The following is a 22727-nucleotide window of genomic DNA, read 5'->3' on the forward strand; positions in this document are numbered from 1 at the left end:
TGCGTTGCATGCGGCTTATTACAATCAAACGAACCGCCCACAACGACGAAGCCCATGAAGCATAGAGTGTGTAGAAGAACATCAGGGAACAGGAAAGCAGCAGGAAAAGTCAGCATCAGATGCAGATGTTTGTGTACGCAACACAAAAGCTCATTATCCCCCAAAAATTGAATTAAAGGAAACAGGAGGCAGGCTTTAACACCACTACCATGATTCACAGCTTGTTCCCAAAAATGGAGGCTTCCACAGTGTGGCTTTAACCACTCCCAATCCCAATCACGCCGAATCATAGAGAGAGATTAATCATATGCAACGTTCATTAACCCAGAGACACCCACTGGAGTGACACATTATTCGCACAACTTTGAGTGAATAATCATGAAAGAATTAATCATAATTGGGTGAATGAAACAAAGCGGAAATACTCGTGGAATATATCCATTAATAATACAATAATGAATACCCGAAATAAAGCAATGCAAAGGAGAGTTGTGTACAGAGATCCATCAAGACTTTGTGGCCTAATCACTTTAAAGACTCGGTAGAGATTTGTTGAGTAGTTGCCCCAAAAGATCAACGGAGCGCATAATAAATTGCATTTTGTTGGGTTACCCAAAATCCTGCAGGGTAATGCAATCCTTCTTTTGTTTGTTTGCTTGCTTTTTTTTCGGGAAAGCATAAAAGAACATTCAGCACATGAGAGACACGTCTCCACGTTTGTCAGTTGCATAAAAACATGAAAATGCCAACACATTCGTTCGGTCATGAGGTGGAGGCAAAGGGAGCAATGCGAGCCAGAAGGACGGAGGACGAAGGACGAAGGACATTCACAGCACATGCCAAGACCAGGCCTTGGCCAGTACCACCGCAGCGGAAATGGTGCAAAAAGCGGAACAGAGCGGAACGGAAAGGGTTGGGGCCATGGGGATCGCAGTGGGGAAGGGGAAGAAGGGGAAATTAGAAAATGCCACATTGCAAAAGACAGACAGAGACACACACACAGAGAGAGAGAGAGAAAAAGATGACAGACGACGGTCTGCAGTGCAAAAAAAATGAAATACAACTAATCTCGCTTGGAGCGATTTTATTTATTATTCCCCTCTTTTTTCTACCACCCTAAAAATCCCAGCTAAACGTCCACCGGAATGACAATTTAGACCCTGAGCCCCTCTGGTTTTTGCTCCCTATGCTCCTCTTTTTTCACTCCTCGTCTGCTATGCCCACGGACATGCAAAATTGATACGAAAAGCCAATAGAGCTTTGTCCGCTTGTTGATCTAGTGACAGTTACTCGATAAAGTATGCGACCCCGTGATTGAATTCCGCGAAAAAGTTTCGCTTTTCGCATCCAATTTTCTATTTAAACATGTCCTTCGCTGACCTACCTCTGTCCTTTCTCGCTCTCCTCCATTGCTGAGCAGCAAAGAAAGCGGCAGAGGAGAGATGGTGGGGGCAAAAAATGTTTAATTAAATTCACGCAGCAATAGAGAAGAAATCGGAAACCAAGAAACGTCAAGTAAAACAAAGGGCACAATCGAAGGGGAAGGCATGCCGAGTCTTTGTTTACCCTGGCAAAATCTATTCTTCAGCTGTGGAGCCATCAGCTAAAGGATAGATGATAGAGTAACTTTAACTAAAATTCATATAAAACTTAAATCTATTTGCAGCTTATCATAGATGGAAGTACAACCCAATCGAATACTCTATAGGGTCGTAAAGGACAATCTCTCTTCAAACACCATCACATACCCTTTCTGCTAGGGTAAACAAAAAAAAAAAAACAAAGAGAACTCAAAGAATTTAATTAAACTTTTTCTATGTTTATTTCTGCGTTTTTGTTATATTTTTTTGGGTTGGCAGCAGCAGCCGCAACGCATTTTAATTAGTTTTTTTCCCCCAATGAAGTTCAGAAGAGCGGAAGGTGGGAGTGGCAGCGCGATAGAGATGAGAAGGAGGAGTCGTAGTATGACGAAAGAGAGGCGGGCCAGGGCAGAGCAGAGCGGGAGGTGTATGTGGCATGTGTGCTAAAAGCAAATCAAAAGTATTCGCCTAACAATTGACGCGTCCTTTGTCGCTGTGTGTGTGTATGTCTGGCAGTGACTGTTTGGCTGCACGCGCGAGTGTGTAAGCGCAGCGCTGTCAAAAAACTTTCCAACAAATGTCGCTCACATGCCACACACACCTCACACACACACACACACCCTCCCTCTCGAGCCCACGCATGGATTCATGCACAGCATACACGTAAGCAAAAAAGGTGTTGAACATTAACATTTCATGCGCATAAACAAATGAGTTTTTCAACACACAGTTTTGATTATATAACAAGCTTGTGGCACACATATTTTGCATAGTACATGCCGATCCCCTCCTACCACCTGGCGTATGCGAGTACGCATCCCTAAACTTTTTTATATTCCCCTGTGGACCACAAAAACTGGACAAGCGGAATGTGTAAGCTCTGCAAGTACAGTGCGTTTCCTACTCGTAAAATATGTGGGTGTGTGGAAAGAACCGTAGAAGCGCAGAGATCCATTCTACGAAAGATACTACCTATAGATGAAAGATTGTCATAATTGCATTGCAGTTGCACGACTTGGAACTTCGAGCTCTACTTTGAAACACACGTCCTGTGAGAATCTGGTGACAATAACTTGTGCGCAGCCACAATAATAACTGCAAGGAGGAGTGGAGGTCCTATATGGTGATAAGTGTCTACTCCTGACGGACCTTAGCTGACACTGGCTGAACATCTTTCTCTCTAGAAAACGCTGCCTTCGTCTGTAACATCAGTAGAATAGACCTAAGCGTACCCTTTGAGCACTAGCTATATAAATATTTTACTTTCATCGTAAGCTTTTGACTCATAAAAGAAATAAGATTTTCAGCAGCAAATATCTTCAAAAGTTGAACCCTAAAAAAAGGAACAAAAAACTATAAGAAAAATGTCAGACAATGTTAAAATGAAGCAAAAATGAACATAAAATTGCACATAAAAGTTATGTTTAAGTCTGAGAGGGAGAGAGAGAGAGAGAGAGAGAGGGAGCAAAAGGGAATTTAAGAGTAGCTGAGTGGACCCTTACGATATGCAGAGTGGCAAGAGATTTCCCCTTGGCCATGGAATTACGGAATTAACATGGAGAACTTTCGGGTAGAATGCAAATTTAATTAACTAATTTATATGTGTGCGTATGTATGCGGTGTGTATATGTGGTGGAATTAAAACTTACCCCTCCACGTCCACCAGAGCCCTCAATGCTATCATCGTCGATATAAATTGCATCTCTGGGAGCCGAAGCCGCCTGGGATGCTGCTCCTCCTGATAGAGCGGATGGCTCTGCCGGCGTTGCTTTCACAGATTTCTGCAAATAAAGAAAATGTCCAAATAAATTGAGTGGTTTTTCAAACAATAATATTTTGAAGAGGAGCAAAGAGGGAAAGGACGAGCAGAACTTTTTTAATTTACGTTAACTTTTTCGCTCCTTTTGTGGAGGCAAATGCAAATATTTTTATTTCATTAATTAGAGGGGGAAGTCCGAAAAGTTGGCGTACCCTTGCAACACTCGAGTGCTCTGAGTATGCGGTGGAGTCAGAGGAATGCCACTTTTGGAAGCACGAACAGAAGGCAGGTTGCATGGTGGCGCAGGCTGCCTGCCGACGGATGCAACCATCAATAAAACGAATGGAAAATGACCGAGTGACCACAAGAGTTCCTTCCGTGACTGAGTCCGAGTCCGTGAACATGGTAATGGCAATGGTAATGGTCGTGGTCGGTGGTCACTGATGTGGTCAAGGCTCATGGTCCACAATGGAACGGCCACCGCATAAAACAATTAATTAAGAACAATTCTTATACCAGCAGGAGGAGCTGTTGTAGCCGGAACAGGCGCAACAGCCGTGAGTGTTAAATGCATTTTTAATGATGCACTGGATAATCAATAGGGAATGCAAATTGTGTGCCAACTCCCTCTACTTCTGCGACACCCCTAACCCTCCTCTGTTTTCCCTTTACGACCTGTCAAAGAGGCAAAAAGTCGCCGAGTTTCTCTGTGCTTTCTTTTTTCGGCCCCGTCCGGACATTGCATAATTAATGGACCCTCACCATTCACGTTCCACGTCCACAGGGCTAGGACTTGTCCGCATTTTATGGGCAAACATAAAAAACAGAAATGAAACAGAAATGGGAGGGTTTTACAGGGGACTGGTGGTGGTGTTCCTCCTGCTGTGCCTCATTAAGCCAGTGGGAAATATCGTGCGCGTTTCCTTTCCTTTTGTTGGGTTACTTTCGGTTAAGTGGGAATTGATGAAGACTTTACGATGAGCCACTTACACGAATGGGAAAAGGCAATGTCCATGAATCAGATCCACAACCCGTCGGTATCCACAAATTTATAATGAGAGAGACGGAATCAAAAAGGTATATTCCTGTATCTCCCGTAACTGACTACAGCTACAGATCTCCTGCCTGTTTGCTTGTCCTTTCCTAACCAGAAGCCCACTTTTTAATTCGATTTACTTTGTCTTTACAAACATTCTCGCTTACAACAATAAATTCCATTCTTATTCTCATTTTTAGAGACTTTCTTCATTAGCACATCTTTCCACTTTATAAACTGCATTATACCAATGTTTCTCGCTCCTCTGATGATTCCCTTTTGAAGCCCAATCCTTCTCTCTTTATAAGCCAAAAGCGAGGCCAAAGTTTGGGCAAACAATTTTGTTTTAATGCACTTTTGGCCCTTCCCCACTCGATACAAACTGCTAACCGGATTAGGTAATCGCCTTTTGCAAGCGTCTCCTATTTTTTTGCAGATTAGCAGCCGTCCCGTGAATGCGCCCCAAAGTTGGCGTCAAGTCAAAGTTGTCAAAAGGAGCTTTGGCTGCTCATCCTGCCCTACACTAACTCTGCTCCTGCCTCTGATGCCTCCTCATCCTTCCCTTGGCTCTGTCTCTGGCTCCTGCCATCGACTCTTCTTGCTGAAGATCCTGCTGATGCCGCTGCTCTGCTGGCATTAAGTTTTTGGCGGCCTGTCAAGTCCGCCGTGATGACGTCTTTCATTTTGGGTCTGCGGTTGTGCCTACTCACAAACACTAAACAATTTGCCAGTCTGCCAATCTGCCTGGCTTTGCTCCGCCCAGAGGTGTGAATAACCGCTGGAGATCAACTCAAAAGTTACCGTGCCACAAGGAGCAAGTTTTCCATTCAGCTTTGCGGCCGCTTCTTTGTACGACCCGCACACAGGCTTGCTGCTCGGGAGGGAGGATTTCCTTTGACAGGACTCTCCACATCTAATATTGATATGTTTTCCTGCTTTTTCCCCTGCTCATATTGCTGCTTTTTGTTTTTATAATTGAAAAATTTTCTCTCTTTTGGGGCGCAAAACCATTTACGGGCGAACGCTCCACTCCGTCTCTCTGCTGTGTCTGTCTGCGGCAACGATTTTCTGGCTGGGAAAACTGGCAAAATATTCATTGGGGGAAAATGTTTTTGCATTTCTAGTTTTCATTTTTGCCCATCTCCATCTCTCGTTTCGCTTCGCTTGTTTCATATTTTAAAATGGCAACAATTTGCCAAAACGTTAAATTGAATTGCAGGCAGCTGGGGTACCCTGGCACTCGTTTCCCTTTCCCCATTTCCTTTTCAGCGGTGACAAATTGTGTCCATTGTGGCATTCAAAATAGTTCTCTGCCACAATCATCCAAAACCTCACCCACACCCCTACCCAGAGTCGTATGCTGCCAAGCCCTGGCTATAAATCAATACAAATATTGACAGTTTTGGTGTGTGTTTTCGTGTGTGATCGCCTGAACGCGCATTTTTATCAGCATTCCATAGAGAGAACCATGGAGAATTGTATGGTTCTATAACGTTTCGGCGATGGGATACCCAATTGTTAGGACAAATATTCATACATTTTCCTCTGCGTGCTCTTCTCACAATCCGCAGTAGCTCTCTGCGATTGTAGGGCATACAAAAAAGAGAACAAAAATTGAAAATAAAATTCGATTGGATTTTTATTTATCATTTGCCAACACACACAAATTTTTATAGCACACGAAAACAATCTACATGTAGAATATTCAGCATACATATTTGCAAATTATTGAATAGGCGAAAAGTTTGCTGTTCGCTGAACGGAAGCCAATCAGAAAAATTTGCCTGCCACTAACACTGGTTTTATGGGCGACAAAAAATCTCCACTCGAGACACAATAGATCCTGTAATCCCTATGGCAATAATTGATTTATTTTAATATTTACCAAATTTTTTTGGTGTGTGCCTGCAGCTTAAAATTAAATTTACAGTTGAAAGAGCCGCAAAAAAACAGTTCGAATGGCTCTGATTCGATTACGAAATGCTCATTTAACGTGTCAATTGCATTACACATTGCAAAATCGTTTCTCTCTGTAAAACTCTGACAACTGACAGTTTTTTGCAGTGGCGTGACTGTACTTTGCGCTGACAGCCAAATGACAGCAGAGCAAAAGTGCGCAGTCAGGAGAGAAAGACATCCGTCCTTTGATTGCCCGCCCAAAAAGCAGGCAATACACATGTCGATCAGAGTGCCAGAACAAGTATACGCCAAGTGGCATGAAAGGAATGACAGGGCAAAGGCTATAGAGATTGGAGCACCCGCACCAAAAGTCTCCAAAAAGGCAGGTCAGAAACAACAACACAAACACGCACACACAGGCAGAGAGGGTGAGGTAGATCGGAAAACTTCTTCAACTTGCGAGTGTGTGCCGTCATTATGTTGATGACAAGCAGCTTTTACTTCGAGATTGGATTCGAAAGACAAGAATGCCGAGAATAAAAGGTCCCTTCTATGCTTCTTTTATCTTTTCCAGCAAAGCCAAAGCCAAAGTAAATGATAAATAAACAAAAAGCGTTGAGGCTTTTCCGATTTGAACATTTTCATTTCTCTTTGCCGAGCCTTTTCTTCTGTCTTCCTGTCTCTCCGCTCTAAGCGTGCTCTGTGTCCATTTAGGTGTCAAGAAGGTAAATATGAAAGCCTCCGAATAAAACCAAATCAAAACTTATTATGCCACACACACACTGATGTACCCACACGTGGCAGAGAGTGGCAGAGAGAGGCTGTGAGATTGTATTTTATTGTTCTGTTGTGTGCGTGCGTGTGTGTGTGTGTGTGGTGTGGCACTGGGGATAACTTTTATGTTTATAGCTGTCGTAAAAGCGGGCAAAACTTGACTCGTTGTTGCAACAAAACCTAATTGAACAGCAAAATTATTGCCCCATTGCCCCCACAGGGATTCCAAAGCAGCAGCAGGATGGGAAGGAGAGAGCCTAACGGCATTGATATGCACAGACTGGACTTGAGAATGCGTAGGGATTCCTTCTCCTAAGAATGTAGCATTCATTCAGCATTCATTCAACATCTATTTCACTTGCAAATTGAGGAATGTTCAACATTACAATTAGCAGAGCGCAGGAAGTAGGAGGAAGCAGAAGGCAGAGGAACTCAGTCTCCCTTTTGGGGAACTCTCATCTAGCAACTCGTATCTTCTGGACGCACTCACATGTAAATAAGGCTAAAAGGTACAGGCGGACAGGCGGCAGGCAGCAACAATCTCTGCCAAGTGACTTGACACAAAGCCAAAGGCGGAAATTGCAAACGTTCACTCACACTCAAAGAGAGACAGAAAGAGAGAGAGACAGAGAGTGAGGGAGAGGAAAAACACATACAGACACCACACAATAAAGGGGGAATCCTGTGAATGCTGCTGGCAAGGTGGAATGCAAAATCGTGCGGCAAAAAAGTATGCCACAGACGGATAGACAGACACAAACTGTGAGAATCGTTTTAACACTGACCTACAGTGTCTGCTTCGCCTCCACCTTCGTCGTCACAGCAGCAGCAGCAACGAAGGTTCGAGGCAGGACTCACTCTGCCGTGAATCGATGAATCGTTGCTAAAAGAATAAATACGTATACGCACCGATGTTGTCCTGTGGGGCTGTCCTCGAATATTGGCAGCAACAAGGCTTGCTCCACGTTTTTAGGCGGTTCTTCTTGCCACAACAATAACAAATCGCACTGTGTGCGTGAGCCAGTGGCAATATGGAGACAAACAGAGAGAGAGAAAGAGACAGAGACAACAAACGGATAGAGTGCGGGCGCACTGCGCTCGACAGCCAAATAAACAACCGAACACTTTACCAGAAATGTTCAAACTGACACCAGAACAACCAGTGCCACATGGAAGGCGGCAAGAACTTGGAGGTCTGCTATCGTTGCGGCAGCATCAGCAGCCGAAGCAGCGGCAGTGACAGCGGCATCGGCAGCGAAAGAGAGTCAGGCTCAAAAGTTTGATGCTTGCTGGCACAGTCCAGCTGCAGGGCTCTTTAGGGGATTTGGGAGGCTGGCGACGACTCTCCCGCTCTGCTCTTTTTGGGCGCATGTCCCAGAGAGCCGAAAAGCTATTCGGAGAGCTTTAAGCACAAGACCAGACTAGACTCCTGCTAGGAATTTATGGCACAAAAATGTTTATTAAAAGCCACAAATAGTTTCAAGGCTTTCAAATGTAACTTTATAAAAGCTGAAAAGCTTCCACATTAATTATATTTTCATACAAAAAGTCTGAAGGCTGAAGAACTCCAAGCTTTTCTTTAACTTTGACAGAGAATTACAGTATTAAAGCTTTAAGGCGTCTCAGAGTTCCTACAGTTTCGGAATATTTTTCAAAGCTTTTCAGACACTCTTAGTGAGGAGAAAGCTCATTCAAGCTGTGAGGCTGTCACAATTCTTAAAATTGTTATTCCGTTATCAAAGTTCAGCAGCGCTCGTCCCAAAGCCTCATATAAGCTCCACTGCTGAGAGCTTTACAGTCGAATCCATTTGAGAATATTCCGTAAAATACCGCCAGAGGTCCCATCCACGCATTTGGTAAAGCAATTACCGAGGGCATTCTACCAAAACTAAATTTAACGAGCGCAACTTCGTCTGCAACTTGACAAGAAATAAGTGACGGCCGAAAAAAGAGAGCACAGGGCACGGGGGGAGAGGAAAAGGCAGCAGAGCAGGAAAACCCCGGCAGGAGATTGGAGCACGAATTTAAAAATGAAGAAAAATGAACATGGCTAAAACAGGAGCAGCATCCATCCGGAGGTGAGCCAGACGCTGAAATAACAGCAACGGCGCCAAAGTTGTCCCGGCACTCATTTCCGTTGATTCGGCGGCGACTCACCCCCACCGTGGAGCCCATAATGAATTACAAGTGTCCATCTTCATAAAACGAGGAACAGTAGCAGAACACGGCAGCGGAAGGTGATGTCAAAAAGGACAAGCAAGCGGTGCACGGCACAGCACGATCTCTTGCCGCACTCCCATTCCCCAGCAGCGGGTTTTCCCTCTGCCACTTGTCTCTTTTCTTATTAGTTTCGTTTAATTTCCCCATAAATTACACTTTTTTGGTTCCTGCTTTTTCTTTCTCCTATCCCTAATACTTTTTAATGATTCGGTGAACGAATTTTATATCTTGCCAACGACTTTGTGTCTCCTTTGTATTTTGGTCAAGTTTCCCCGGACTGTCAGTGGTTATATATCATTTATGAGTGGCGTCTGTTGGGGGCGTCAGAGCATGAACTTTCTGTGGGGAAGGGCTGCTCCTGAGAAAGATAGAGAGCCAATTAAATGGCTGGCAGGAGAGAGACAAGAGAGCAAATTAGTTGAACCGCAAAAGGGACAAACTCCAAAGAAAACTGAGAAGGAATGTGCGGGGTCAGTCTGCCACCTGACCGAATGTCTGCGGCACAAAACTTTAAGATAATTCCAATTAAAATCTTCCTACGTTTGGTCCTTTCATCTCATTTGAAGAAATGGCATTCAAGTGGCGAGAGAGGGTCCTGGAAGCAGGACAAGACACCAGCAAACAACATAATTTAGAGCCTGACAAATTTCTTGCCTTTTTTTTTGGGCTGCTGCCGAAAATGAGAGTAATAAAAATAAATTACTCTGCCTAATTACAGGCAGAAAAAGAGCAAAAAAAAAAACGGAGACTTGATAAATGCAAAACTCTCACGCATTTTATGCTTAAAAAAGAAAATTTCTAGTGGAAGTTCTGCGTCGGAAAAACAAGGATATATGTATGTATGTATGCGTCCCATAGTGCACTTGACGATTGGTCTGCTACCGAAGGGGAGGCTGTCTCGACGCCATAAATCAATTTTAATTGCTCTGAAAATGTGCAAAGTGGAAAAAAATACAAAAAAATAAAATAAAATAAAACGAGTAACGAGAAAATTGTGTGAAGAGGAGAAAACCGCACACAGACAGACTGATGGACAGACAGGCGTACACTCTATCAATGATCACATCAAGTGTAGGAAAGCAGTTGCAATGGTTGGCAGAGTGGGAGTGAGAGGTTTCAACCAGTTTATTTACAGCCGATGACGGGTCAATGAGACTGCAAATAATGCCCCAAAATTAATGAGCCCCTGAAATTCAATTGCCAAATTCCGACGACCACCACAACCACACACTCACACAGTCCTTGCCATGTAAGTAGTTACCTCCTGCAGCCGCCACTTGCCACTACCCTTTTGTCTGTTTTAATTCAATCAACGCGAATATTTCATAAATTATGCAATTGACAATTGTTAGACAGAAATATAGATAGAGAGGGAGAGAGAGAGAGAGAGAGGGGGGGGAGAAAAAGAGACAGAGACACTGCTGCTGTTGCTAAAACTCATTTGTAAATGATTGTGGGTTTGTGGTTCAGACAGCGACTCATAAATTGTTGAGCGGCAACCGTGATAAATGAAGTACATACTGGGAAAAACTAGAAGAGGAATTACAGCTAAATGTTTCCAGAAGGAAACAAGTTTGAAAATTAAATGAATGTTTAGAAACTTAGTAAAGCAAATAGAATTCGAATTTTTGTACAGAAGGACCTGAAACTATTTTCCAAATGAGGAAACAAATAAAAAGAGCAGCAGAAGACCCTTTGAAGTATTTATGGCAGACAATCTTTAAATCATTAAATTATCCAATAACATAAATATTAAATACAGCCGATCAGCTTATTGGTTATATCCTCTCTTCCATTTAGAAATAAATGGTTTTATGGTTTTCCCCATAAATTGACAGTCAATCTGTGGCAATAACCTTTTTGGCCTCATATTTAACACACAATGACGGGGTAGAGAATAACAATTAAAGTTTCGCATTGCAGTAAATTACTGGCTTCATCACAGGTCAAAGGTCGCAACACACGATTGTTATTATACAATTATCACAGTATTTCAGCATTTGTTCGACTCTTAATTGGAGTCGAGCAAACAGCAGTAGCAGTAGCAGCAGCAGCAGCAAACAAAAACGACAACAAAAACACGCCAAAAGTAACAAACAGAAAGTATGAAAATTGTCAACAATTTACACAACAAAAATCCAATTAAAATATAATAATAACTTATTTAATTAAACTTATGCGCTATATCAAAGCATAAAAAGGCCCACCACAAAAGAGAAACCTATAAATGTTTCGAATTCAAATGAATTTTACGAGTAATTGATATTACAATTCACAAAACCCTACATGGAGGCAGGCCGTATATGCAAGCATATCAAATGGAAAATGCATATTTTCTGCGCAAAATATGTGCAAATTTCAGCATATCGTAGGCTTTCCCCTTTCCTTTTTCCTCTTGGCTGCATTTTTGGAGCTTGTGAGTTGGTCAGGGTTTTAACCAGAGACCGTTTAACAACTTGCCAATTACAAAATTTCCAAAATAAAACCGAGCACACAAGCGTCCCGGCCATCGTCCCGGCCGGCTCCGGCAAAATTCAGTTTTTAATTAAGTTAAGCGCCTGCGTTGCGGGGTTCATTATGCATTCGGGATGGAGGAGTGTCTGTTGTCTGTCCGCTACGCCCTCAACGGATAACATGCATACTGCTTATTAGAGGATACAGTGGATCCACATTTCACATTCAACCAAACCCCCATATCTGGCGGATCGGTGCATGCACGTCCGCGGCATGCTGCATCTAATGCGAATTTATGGCCCGAAAGGCCCTGCGGTGTGTGTGTGTGTGGAAGGAGGAAGAAGAATGGCGTAGAGCACAGTCAAGTAGAGGTGCGATACCAGAGACGTGGAAGCCTCATGTTCTGACGCACCGACACTAATCAGCGATTATGCACTGCCCGCTCCTGGCCACAACGGTGCTGCTGATGGCCATCGAAGCCACAAGCGAGACCACAAACGAGCGTGAGGGAATAGTTTGGCAGGACGAAGCCATAGATACCTATACGTACATATGTACGTATCGTCTCAATGGCAGCAGTCATTCGATTTTCTTTCAGTTTCTATGATTTATATCACAAATTCATTCTCGAACGGCCGATCCGAACTGTGTATATCCATTATCTTTTGTATGTCTCACTGTTCGACACATTTAAGGCAGCATCTGCTGAAACACATAACACCTCACTATCTTTCACTTTGCCCAGGGTATCACCACGCCTAAATTATATGCTATGGGGATGGGCATATCCTCTTATTTTGCTCTTTTTTGTGTCTGGCAGCTTTAAAATTTGTTTCTGTGGGACAAAGTTCGCCGCCTCAATGGATGGGACAGGTTCAAAGGCCTGGCCAAGATAATAATAATTTTACTTTTTATTCGAGCGTTGCCCTAATATCCTTTTCTCCTGCTTCGCCGCCTGAACTTGAAGTAGAGAAGAAAAATCTCGAGAGAACGGGGGAGAAAAACATGTGCTCAACCCCATTTTTATTGTTGCTGCTGCTGCCTGACTCATAAATTCGTTAAACCATTATGGTACGACTTAAGCCAGGTCCCAAATGAGGGGCCAAAGCAATGTGTAGACATATTTTGGATAGGACTTTGGCATACATAATGTGAGCGTGGGGTGTGTATTCACTTGGGGTATTTACGCTTTTATTTTTTCGCAAACTTTCGAGGGATTACCTGAAAGGAATTTCCTCAAGCAGGAGGAGGGGCTTTGCAGGGCAATGAGAGAGGCCGGGCGGAGTTGTCTTTTCGTTGCTAGTTAGTCAGTTGGTCGAGTCTTTAGTAAAAATAATATTTGTCCACACAGCAGAAATGCATTTAATTAAGAAGAAGGAAAAAGCCCAGCAAAGGACACATTTCAGCAGCCCCAAAAGACACAGAGAAAGAGCAGAAGGGTTCATCAGTGTTCTTGTCTCATTATTTAGCCAAATGATTAAACTAGAATGTGTAGAAAGAGACAAAAGACGTAAAGGGAGTGCACTAGAGAGAGAGGGAGAGGGATAGCAAGAGAGTGTCCTGTAGACCAGACATAGTTGAATGCAAATTCCTCAGAACAGAATGACACAGGGACCAACATTTGTGGTGTGTTGCAGAGCATAAAGAAGAAGCTGTTTTAATGAGTTGGCAATTAGCATATCACACAAACCGATGTAGAGAGCGAAACAGAGAGAAGTAAATAGAGAGAGAAGGGACAAAGACACACACGAGTGTTGTGTTGCTTGTTTGCATCTCCCTCTGGCTCTGGTACTCCGTTTCCAGCAGCAACTTGATTAAAGTTCCATATTTAAACTTTTTTGACAGCCCAAAACAATAAAACATTCCTAAAGGAGTATGGAGAGCAGTGAAAGAAGGAGATGCCGAAAGAGGGAGCAAGAGACAGATAACCTTTAAATCTGAACGACGCACAAATGTATGCTATGGAAAATGTTGTCCCCTGCTGCTCAAAATGCAGCCCAAGCAGCAACTTTTGCTGTTCTCAAGTGTGTGCGAGCGTAAGAGTGTGCGTGTGTATGAGTGCATGGCTGCTTACGTGTGCGTGTGCGTGTGCTTGTGCTTGTGTAGGTGCGTGTGCAGTTTTATTTTCAAGCGTCTTAACCTCAAAACTTTTGCACTTGTAAACGTAAAACCCAAAGAGCCATCTCCATCCCCAACCCCACGAGCCAGCCAACAAGAGCCCACAAAAACCCAACTTAACGCAACTCAAAAGCCGAGCACAAGACCAGCACCCCAAACGCTGAGCTACCTCACTCCTCCCTGCAGCCATACACCGTCATAAACGTTTTATGCAAAAATTTGTTATTGTTTGCAAACTCAAAAGGGAGAGAGAGGTAGAGAATGAGCCGAGTGAAAGAGAAAGCAGTTTGTGCACTCGACATGTTTAAAAGGCTATGGCACAAAATACCATAAGCAAAATGCAGCACAATTACAAGCAGCACCAATAAAGGGTAGGCACTTTTTATACCCTTTTACAGATCGATTGTCTATGGATTTGGATCAAAGATTATTACAATGAGATAGTAGGAGAGGCAAGTGGCTAATGTTTACCTAATTTTATTGGATTATAAGACAGTTTTCTTTTTTGGAACAAGGATTCGTCCTTCAGCTAGAGATAGCTATAAGTTTGAGCATCTAGAAGGAATAGGTATAACCCCTGGGAAGAACCAGAGTAAAAGCGTTTCAGAATTGTATTTGAAAAGTTTACACCTTTTCCTCTGCTGTGGTGTTTCTGTTGTTGAAATTTTGCATTAATTTGAGACAGAATTTAAAACAGCAAAAGAAAAGGAGAAAGGACAACAGAGAAAGAGAGAGAGTGCGAGAGAGAGCACCAGTGTCGGTCAATGTTTGTACTTATAGCCTGAAGCGATTCACAAGTCAGGAGCGATGCCTCCTTTCAGAATAATTTGTGTGCAAACAGAAAGAATTTGTCTGATTAATAAGGCTTGACTTTCATTAGCCAATAATTACGAGCGAATATATTTCGTAAAGGGTGAGAGAGAGAGAGAGAGAGAGAGAGAGAGAGACATACATATATAACCAGTTAAGCTGCCCAAATGTGTCCATTTTGATTATCTCGAGTGTCAATTTGCGTTTAACTAATAAATTCGAGTGGCCTGGCCAAGTCAGGTGTGATTGCGTGTGTGTGTGTGACTTCTGTTCGTGACACTCTCTGTGGTGTGGCAAGGATGTATTGCTCTGTGTATGTGTTTGTCGCAAGATATATACCATAAACCGCACAATTCTCGCTCTGTGTGAGTGTGTGGATGAATGGATAATGTTTTAATTAGAACAAGCCACAAGTTGACAACACCTTAAACAGAGGACAGACTCCACCAAACTTGCACGTGCCACCAAAAATGTATGGCACAGAGAGATGGCAATGTTCATGCGCAACAAATATGTGAATTTCCAAGGAGCAATTCCAAGCTACAAATGCATAAAGAAATGTGTAACAAAGCCACCTAAAATGCAGACAAATTCGAAATAAATGATGAAATACCATCATATTTCCAGTCCTATCAAAGCATATGTGAATAGGCTGCAGCAAAGATTTTACTAAATATCGCGAGTTACCAGACTCCTTTTAGCGCATAAACCTGCCACAAATCTCGTACGAAGGCCTTCATATGCATGGAAATTAAACAACTTTGGAATTTAATTAAAATCTTAAAGGTAAACGCCAGTTTCCCAGTGCTGTCAGCAGACGAAATAAATTGCATTTAAATTATGACACATTTACGAAATTCACTCAAGAAGAGACACAAAACGGTATAAAAAACACACACAAAGATACAGTTGTCGAATGAGCTTTAGCTTAAAGTAAACTAAATATTTGCGCAAATCTCTGAATGGCTTCTGTTATTTACCTCATTTCTGACCCTTGGACTCCGAGACTTTTTCCATCTTTTATTCCATTTCTCTGGCTATTTATCGCATCATCAAACATTTTGATGTTGATTTATGGAAAATATATTTTTCAGCACTTGGCCAACAATAACAGCGAAAACCAGAGTCGTAGAGGCCAATAGCCAGGAGCTGGAGAGCTTTGACTGCGATAACAACCAAGTGTCTTTAGAGCGGGGGTAAAAAGGAGGAAACTCTCAATACAAACACAGCCCAGAATAAACAAAGAGGAAATCGCGAATATCGAAGGAAGGAGAGAGGAGAGAGGAGTAAGGGCACAGAACAAAGCCAAGGCAACGATTTGGTTGGGTCCACTACACAGTCTCCGTCTCAGTCTCTGGCACAGAGTTCTCCTCTTCTCTTTCTCTGTCCCTGCCATTGGGTTTTTTTTCTGTCTATCTCTCTCTCTTTCAGTCTCTCTGTTCTTCATTTCTGTCAAGTTTTTTTCTTCTGGGGCATTCGCTGGTAAAGAAATCATCATTCGGTTCAATACACTAGTTTATATTACAAAAGTTCTCAATGGAATTTTATTTTGCTTTTCCCATAATTTATTTTCAGTGCGTTCGCACAGAGTTTCCTTCTTTCTGTCTCTCTGGTGCTCCCTCAATGTCTCTATGGACTGATTTATATAAATTTGAAATTTGATTTTTATTTGACATGTTGACAGCTCGCCCGTTTGAGAGGCGGCCTTTAGGGTCATGATCATTTGGGAGGTGTGGACGCACCACAATCCGTTTGACAGTTTTCCCCTGTCGGCCACAGTGTTTTTTATTTGTTTTTCCTTTTCAATGGAAAAGTTTCCTCATTAAGCTCGTGGAAAAGTTCAGCGAGGAGAGCTCATCATATGAAAATAATTAATATGTTTTTGGCAACGAGATGGGTGGTGTATGAGGTGTATCACAAAATATTTCTGTATTAATTATGCAAAAAGTTTATGCTGCTCGTTTTCATGCTTTATTTGAGCTTTTCCTTTTGATGGCTCTCTCTGTCTCGCTGTCTATCAGTGTGTGTCCTTTTTGTGGGCTCCTAGATTAGCGGCTCATAATCCTTATATGGAAGGCAGCCGAGTGTGCGCGACTTATTGGAGATTCTTGGCATTAATTAAAATGTTTTGTGTGTTCAGGCACCGAGGCGTTTATCCATATATTGGAGTAGTATGCGGTGTCTGCCAGTGGGCGGATTCTGCTTTTCAAATGACATTATCCCTACACTTACGCACTGTTTGTGAGTGTTGTATATTACAATTAATTAAATGTCAAGTGTAAATTTACGCCTCGATGATAAACCACAAACTTAATACATCTCTCTCGAGTGGGAGGGCTCGTTCTAGTCCGTGTCCTTCTACTGGTCCAAACAGACACAGCCAGAGTCCACCCAAGTGCACATTTATCACAATCAATACAGAGGTTTCTGTGGCATTTCTGTGGCGCTTTTGTGGCGCTTCTCTGTCGCTTCTGTGGCTCTTTCTGTTGGGGGTTTGCTGCCATTTCTATATGTGGCACATATTCCCCTCGCGTTCTAACTTTCTCTCCCTTTCCCTTAGAGTTTTCCGTGCTTACACGGATCATTGAGCAACGCGGATGCGGAAAACGCGCACAAGAGTTCGACTTCGAGCTCTGTTGCATCCGATTTTCCACAAGAGCCTGGAGGGTGGCTACTGATGATGACTGCAGCAGCCATGATAAATATGAATCTTGCCAATCATTGGCTCCTGTTGTCCCTTCGCTTCACTTCCCCTCTCATCCCTCCTCTAGGGGCAAACCTTAAGTCAGAGCTTTATCAACCGTTTAGGCATGGGAAAAGTGCCACCGGGAATGTGCCTGCTGCTGCATAAGCTTCATTCAGTTACTCTTACACAACTTTCTCCTGCCTCAAATTTCACAAATTAATTCCCGCTTGTCAGGCGGGGGTCACACTCTTCGTTGAAATATTCCATCTTCTACCCGGCCATTCCCCTCTAGGTTTTGCTCTAGCTTTCCTCTCTGTATGCCTGCACTCTCGCTACTTATGCAAAAACTTTTCGCTGTCGGTTCTCATAAGCCTTCTCGCCTGTCTGAGCTGCCCAACAAAGCTGAAAATTTCATTAAAAATGGCTTTTTGCGGGCTAAAACAAAAACTGGTGGAGTGGCAAGGAGTACGGGTCAGGAGGAGCACTTTCCCGAGTTCCATGACTTGAATTGGCCAACAATTTAGCCACAAACATGACAGGGACATCAATTACCAACTAACCATTTCCTAACCACATGTCAGAGCTGGCTGGAAACTCGATTAAAACTGCTTTGTGCTGCAAGCGCAAGGAACTCGGAACTCTCGGCGGAAAAATCTCTCTGGCAAATGAGGGAAATTGGAGGAAAATGAAGGAAAATGCCATTGAATTACACGTGTAATCAAACAGCAATTGCCGTGAGATGCAGTCAGAGTACAGAGCGCAGGGCTCGGCATAAATAAACAGCACTCTATGCTGGCTCCTGATGGACATCAGCCGTAGGAGCAGCAAACAAAAGCGGCAGCGGCAGCCTCTTTCTGCTCCTGTTCGGACCCCACACGGTGCGGGTCATTTGGTTGCATTACTCATACGCCACATTGCCCCTAGGAGCGTTTTCCGCAAATAAGAGTCAAAGCCATGGCGTTGCATCGAGCATCAGCATGGGGCATGGCGCAAAGGGAGCGGTTGCAATTGAATATTGATCGACAAAAGCAACAGCAGCAGTAGCAGCCGCAATAGCAGAACAAGAGCTCTGACTGATGGAAGGACTAAGGGAAAACGATGTTGATCGAGAAGGGAATATCCAACTGTGAACTTTTTACCTGCCTTTTGTGGATGGTTGGCCGCCGCCCACTGCTGAAGGAAATGAAAATACGGTTAGATTTACATATGAAAAACATTCTCTGTGCAATTTTCTGCGAGGACAAGCAAATATTTTCATTCAGCTGCATAACAAAAGACTTTCGTTGGGGGGAGGGGCGGTATCTTCAGGAGGAATCATTTTTCTCTTCCCTGCTGTGTCTTTCACCTGAACACTTTCATCAGAACCTCTTTCCCTGTGTGTGTTTTCAGCTGCTTCTGCTCCTGTGGCCTTTAGGCGGTACGGCGTCCGGTGCGTATGAGCGATGGAATGAATGAAATTGATTGCCAGAGAGAGCCGGGAGGAAATGGCAACCCGAATGACAAAGCTGCTCCTGACAACCACCTTTTGCTGTCCAGCCAGCCTCTCGTTCGCTCTCTGGCTGCCTGAAGTATTTGCTGCATGCAACAAGGACATGCATGCTGTTGCGTAGCCTGGCAGAGATGTGTGCTTAAAATTTGCTCCGAAACTATGCCTGGAATTCAACAAAAAAGGTCAGACCGATCCTTTTGATACCCATTGCAGGAGAAGCAGAGATATTGCTGGGCAAACGCATCATACCCAACTACAGCCAAGGGGCAGCCCCACAGTGATGGTAGCGATGAGTGGCAGCTTCAGATGAAGCTGTGAAAATTGAGTTTCTTGTCAACCGACACCTGCCTCAAGTTGTTTTGCAACTTGTCAATCGCGAAAATTCCAACTAATTGACATGGAAATGCACGCTGGCTGTAGGAGAGAGCATCCAACTCCATTCCGTGTGGAGTTTCATGCCCAAATAAATTGTGCCACACGTGCAGGGATATGCCAAGTATGCATGTTGCATCTTCGTGATGCCTATTCAAGGCGCCTCCAGCTCCATTTGCCCCTGTTTTATGCTGGTAAGCGCTTCCTCCCTGACAGCCAGTGTGTCCTTTGTACACAATGTGTATGGAAACATATACATTTATTTGCTTTACATTTCCTGCAGCATTCATCACACTAATGTAAGCGCTCATCTAAGTGCACTAGAAGCGTTCTAGCAACAAACTGTACGCCAGGCGCTCTCTCTCTCTATCTCTCTGTCTGTCGCATATTGATGTGGGATGCGGAACTGTGGTGGAACGTGGAAAAACTGTTACAATATATGCAAATAAAATACAAATTTTCCTCTTCTCCCACATACACGCGCGCTCTCTTTGCACAGTCAGCAGCAGGATCGATCGGGTAGCGGGGAGAGATGGGGAAAATGCCTGCCTGCTGCTGCTTCTACTGTCATAAGAATGTCGTTTCTGTTGCGTCTTGTGTCTGTTTACATTTGATTTGCTCGATTTATACCCCCTTTTTCTATCTTTATCTTTATCTGTAGCTACACATGCTGTCTGTGTGTGTGCCAACTACTTATTTGTCTACGATTTTGCCCATGTTTGCTCACTGAAAAGGCTGAGAGGCGGAGCGAGAGTTGAGCCAAAGTTTTTCCCTTCACAATAAGATGATTTAAAAGTTGCCGATACGGGCATGCAGAAGTGTTCTAGATCTTCGTTTTCTATGACCTTTTTACTGGGTCATGGCTCAGGCATGCTCCACACAGACCACAAGCAGCCGCTTCCCTCCAGAGCATTAGCTTTGAATAATGTACATATGTGTGTAAGTTCTGTTTATAATTTCCTAAATAATGTTGATTACCCGTTTTATTTGCGATTGAAATGGGACTGATTCTGGCACAGTGGAATATGTGTATATTTCACCAGCAACTTCAATGAAGATTTACACATTTTCTATGAAAAAGTCTCTTAAAACTTTCAAAATTGTTAATCAACACTTGAGCTGCCCAAAAACTCTACTCTGCGTGACTTTATTATCATTATAACTAATCAAATTAATGCAATTTTATAGCTGTCCATCCCCTGGCTTCCATTATAATCATCGCTTACGCAAATCCAAATAAGTTTTACCAAAGTACAGAGATTGCTGCTGTAGAAGCAAACTTTTGCGATAACTAACATCAAATCCTTCAGGTATTAGCCCAACTTCTGGTTAAATTTCTACTAATTTCTACTCGGAAATATAGTTGGGAAAGTGGCTTGGCTTGTTCTCCAAAAACTGCAACTTCACCTGCTTTCTGCTCCTCCCATAGTCGTCTCGTTGATGCTCCTAATTTGGCTTGTTGCTGTGTTTTTGCCTGCCTGCCCCCCTGACGGCCAGGCGCCAGCTTCCGCCGTCTGTAGTTATAAATTTTCATATAAAAGCCGAGTGCGCCACCGCCCACCCAATCCTCCTCAAACTTTTCCGCCTTTGCATGCACATTATAATTTCCCATTAATTTGTGCCGACTTGTGCAGTTTTCGTGTGAGCACATATTTAAATGCGACTGCAGGGAAAATATGCATCAGTGGCAGCAGCAGTTGCATGTACTGTGTACGATAAGATTCGGTACCTCGTGTGTGTGGCATGCAACCCAAACAGCATATACAACTAAAATTGCCTTTCTATTTGGGGGTACATACGTATCTATAAATTGTTCATTTTCAAAACATTGAAACGGAGATTTGGCTTTCTTGCAACTTTTGCGGCTCCGAAGAGTGTGCAACATTAAATTTTCAAGAGGCACGCACGGGACACGAGACTGGTGCTTTCACTTGCAGCTAAAACGATTTTCTTTTCACGCTTTGCTGCTTACGTTTTCACTTGTTCTCCTGTACGTGTGCAGGCGTGTGTGTGTGTCGCAGAAACAAGGCAATTTTCCGTTGCACTGAACGACAAAAAATATAGTCGCATAATTCCTCTGCAGTTGACCCAAATTTCGTGGCTGCCTACTTGACTCCTCATGGGGGCTTTCCGTTTTTCTCCGCTCCTCCTCCGCTTGCACCTATCCAGAGCTCAGTCATGATGAAAAATGCATAAAGTACCTGCACTCTGGTGGTCTGGCGGGTCGGCAGGTCGGGGGATCGTGGGATCTGGGGCCTGCTCCGCTGCATAACTAACCTGACGGCGGGCGGCTAATGAGTTTAAGTTCTCAACTGACACAAAACACCGCTGCAACAGCAGCCACGTGTCCACACAATTGACAGTTGGCCCCTCTGGGCACACTGCCACACGCACACACACACACACACACAAACACATACACACGAGCGCACTCTCGCACCCGCATACACGGACACACTTGAGGGACAAGTGTCTTGCCTTTTACAGCAGGTGTAAAGCAGAGTCTGAGGTCTGCAGCTGACACAATTGCACCTGCGGGATTTTGACTGTGACTTGACTGAGACACAAATGGAGATGGAGTCTTCGCTGAGATGAAGATGGAGACGGAGACCTGACATGCATAATGCACTGCTTGTTCCCTCTTCAGAGGCTAGCCATGGGGATGCAGCAGCCAGCAGCAACAAGTGCGAAACAGTTGTCGGGGAATTGTCATCCCGAAAATGTACCAATTAAGGAGATGGTGGCATACAACGGAGACTGAGAGAAACTTGCTCATCTCTATATTTGCTTATTCTTTCTTTTCTTAATGAAATTACATTACTAAATGAGAGACGGACAGATAAGGAGGCAAAGAAAAAAGCACTCGCCATGATGTTAATAGAGTCCTGGTCCTCCTTCCTTTTTCTTTCCCTCTTTTCCTTTCCTTTCCGTCGCGAGCATTCAAATTGAATTAAAATTCCATTTGCAGTTGTCGTTTGCTTAACGTTTTTTATTTGTCGCTGGCTTTCAGCGTTTTCCCCGAACCCTTACCATCCTCTTTGCTCGTTTGCTTTTCGCGTTTCCATTTTCAAAGGAAAATGAAAATTTAATGAATCGGTTATCGCTTATCGGTTATCGAATAGTTTATCATCCTTGGAAGGAAAAACGTTCACTAATTAAAGTCTCGGGCAGCAGCATGACGCCCGCAGGCAAAAAGTTTGCCTTTTTCTTTGACTGTTTGACTGGGGGAAAAACTTTAAGTTTATTTACAGAAGCTCCAACTGCAATACCCAGAAACAGCACAAATTTATGACAAAAGTTACTCACTTTGCCTGTTGGCATATTTGTTTATTGTAAAACTTACTAAAAACAGCAGCGGCAGCCGAAAAATGGAAACAAAAAGGCAACTTTTGGTCAAGGCAAGTGCTAATGGAAATTTTGGCCAGACTCTTCCTCAGTCGTACAAAAAAAGGGGCAACAAAACTCATTAGAAGACGGGCAAAGGCAGAAAGTAGAAGGAAAGACATTGGGCCAACAATTTATAATTAAAA

The 22727-nt window shown here is 43.4% G+C and overlaps 1 protein-coding gene across 7 annotated transcripts in view; it reads right to left on the reverse strand.

The window, feature by feature from the left end:
* The window catches only part of LOC117891687 (syndecan), a 102837-nt gene that overhangs the window by 18698 nt on the left and 61412 nt on the right, over nucleotides 1-22727 (reverse strand). For all 7 annotated transcript variants that reach the window (XM_034797271.1, XM_034797268.1, XM_034797270.1 and 4 more), the window contains exon 3: nucleotides 3230-3361. In XM_034797271.1, coding sequence (XP_034653162.1) covers nucleotides 3230-3361 — 132 coding nt within the window. The remainder of the gene's footprint in view (nucleotides 1-3229; nucleotides 3362-22727) is intronic.

This window comes from Drosophila subobscura, chromosome E, assembly GCF_008121235.1.
Source record: "Drosophila subobscura isolate 14011-0131.10 chromosome E, UCBerk_Dsub_1.0, whole genome shotgun sequence".
Classification (NCBI taxonomy): Eukaryota; Metazoa; Arthropoda; class Insecta; order Diptera; family Drosophilidae; genus Drosophila; species Drosophila subobscura.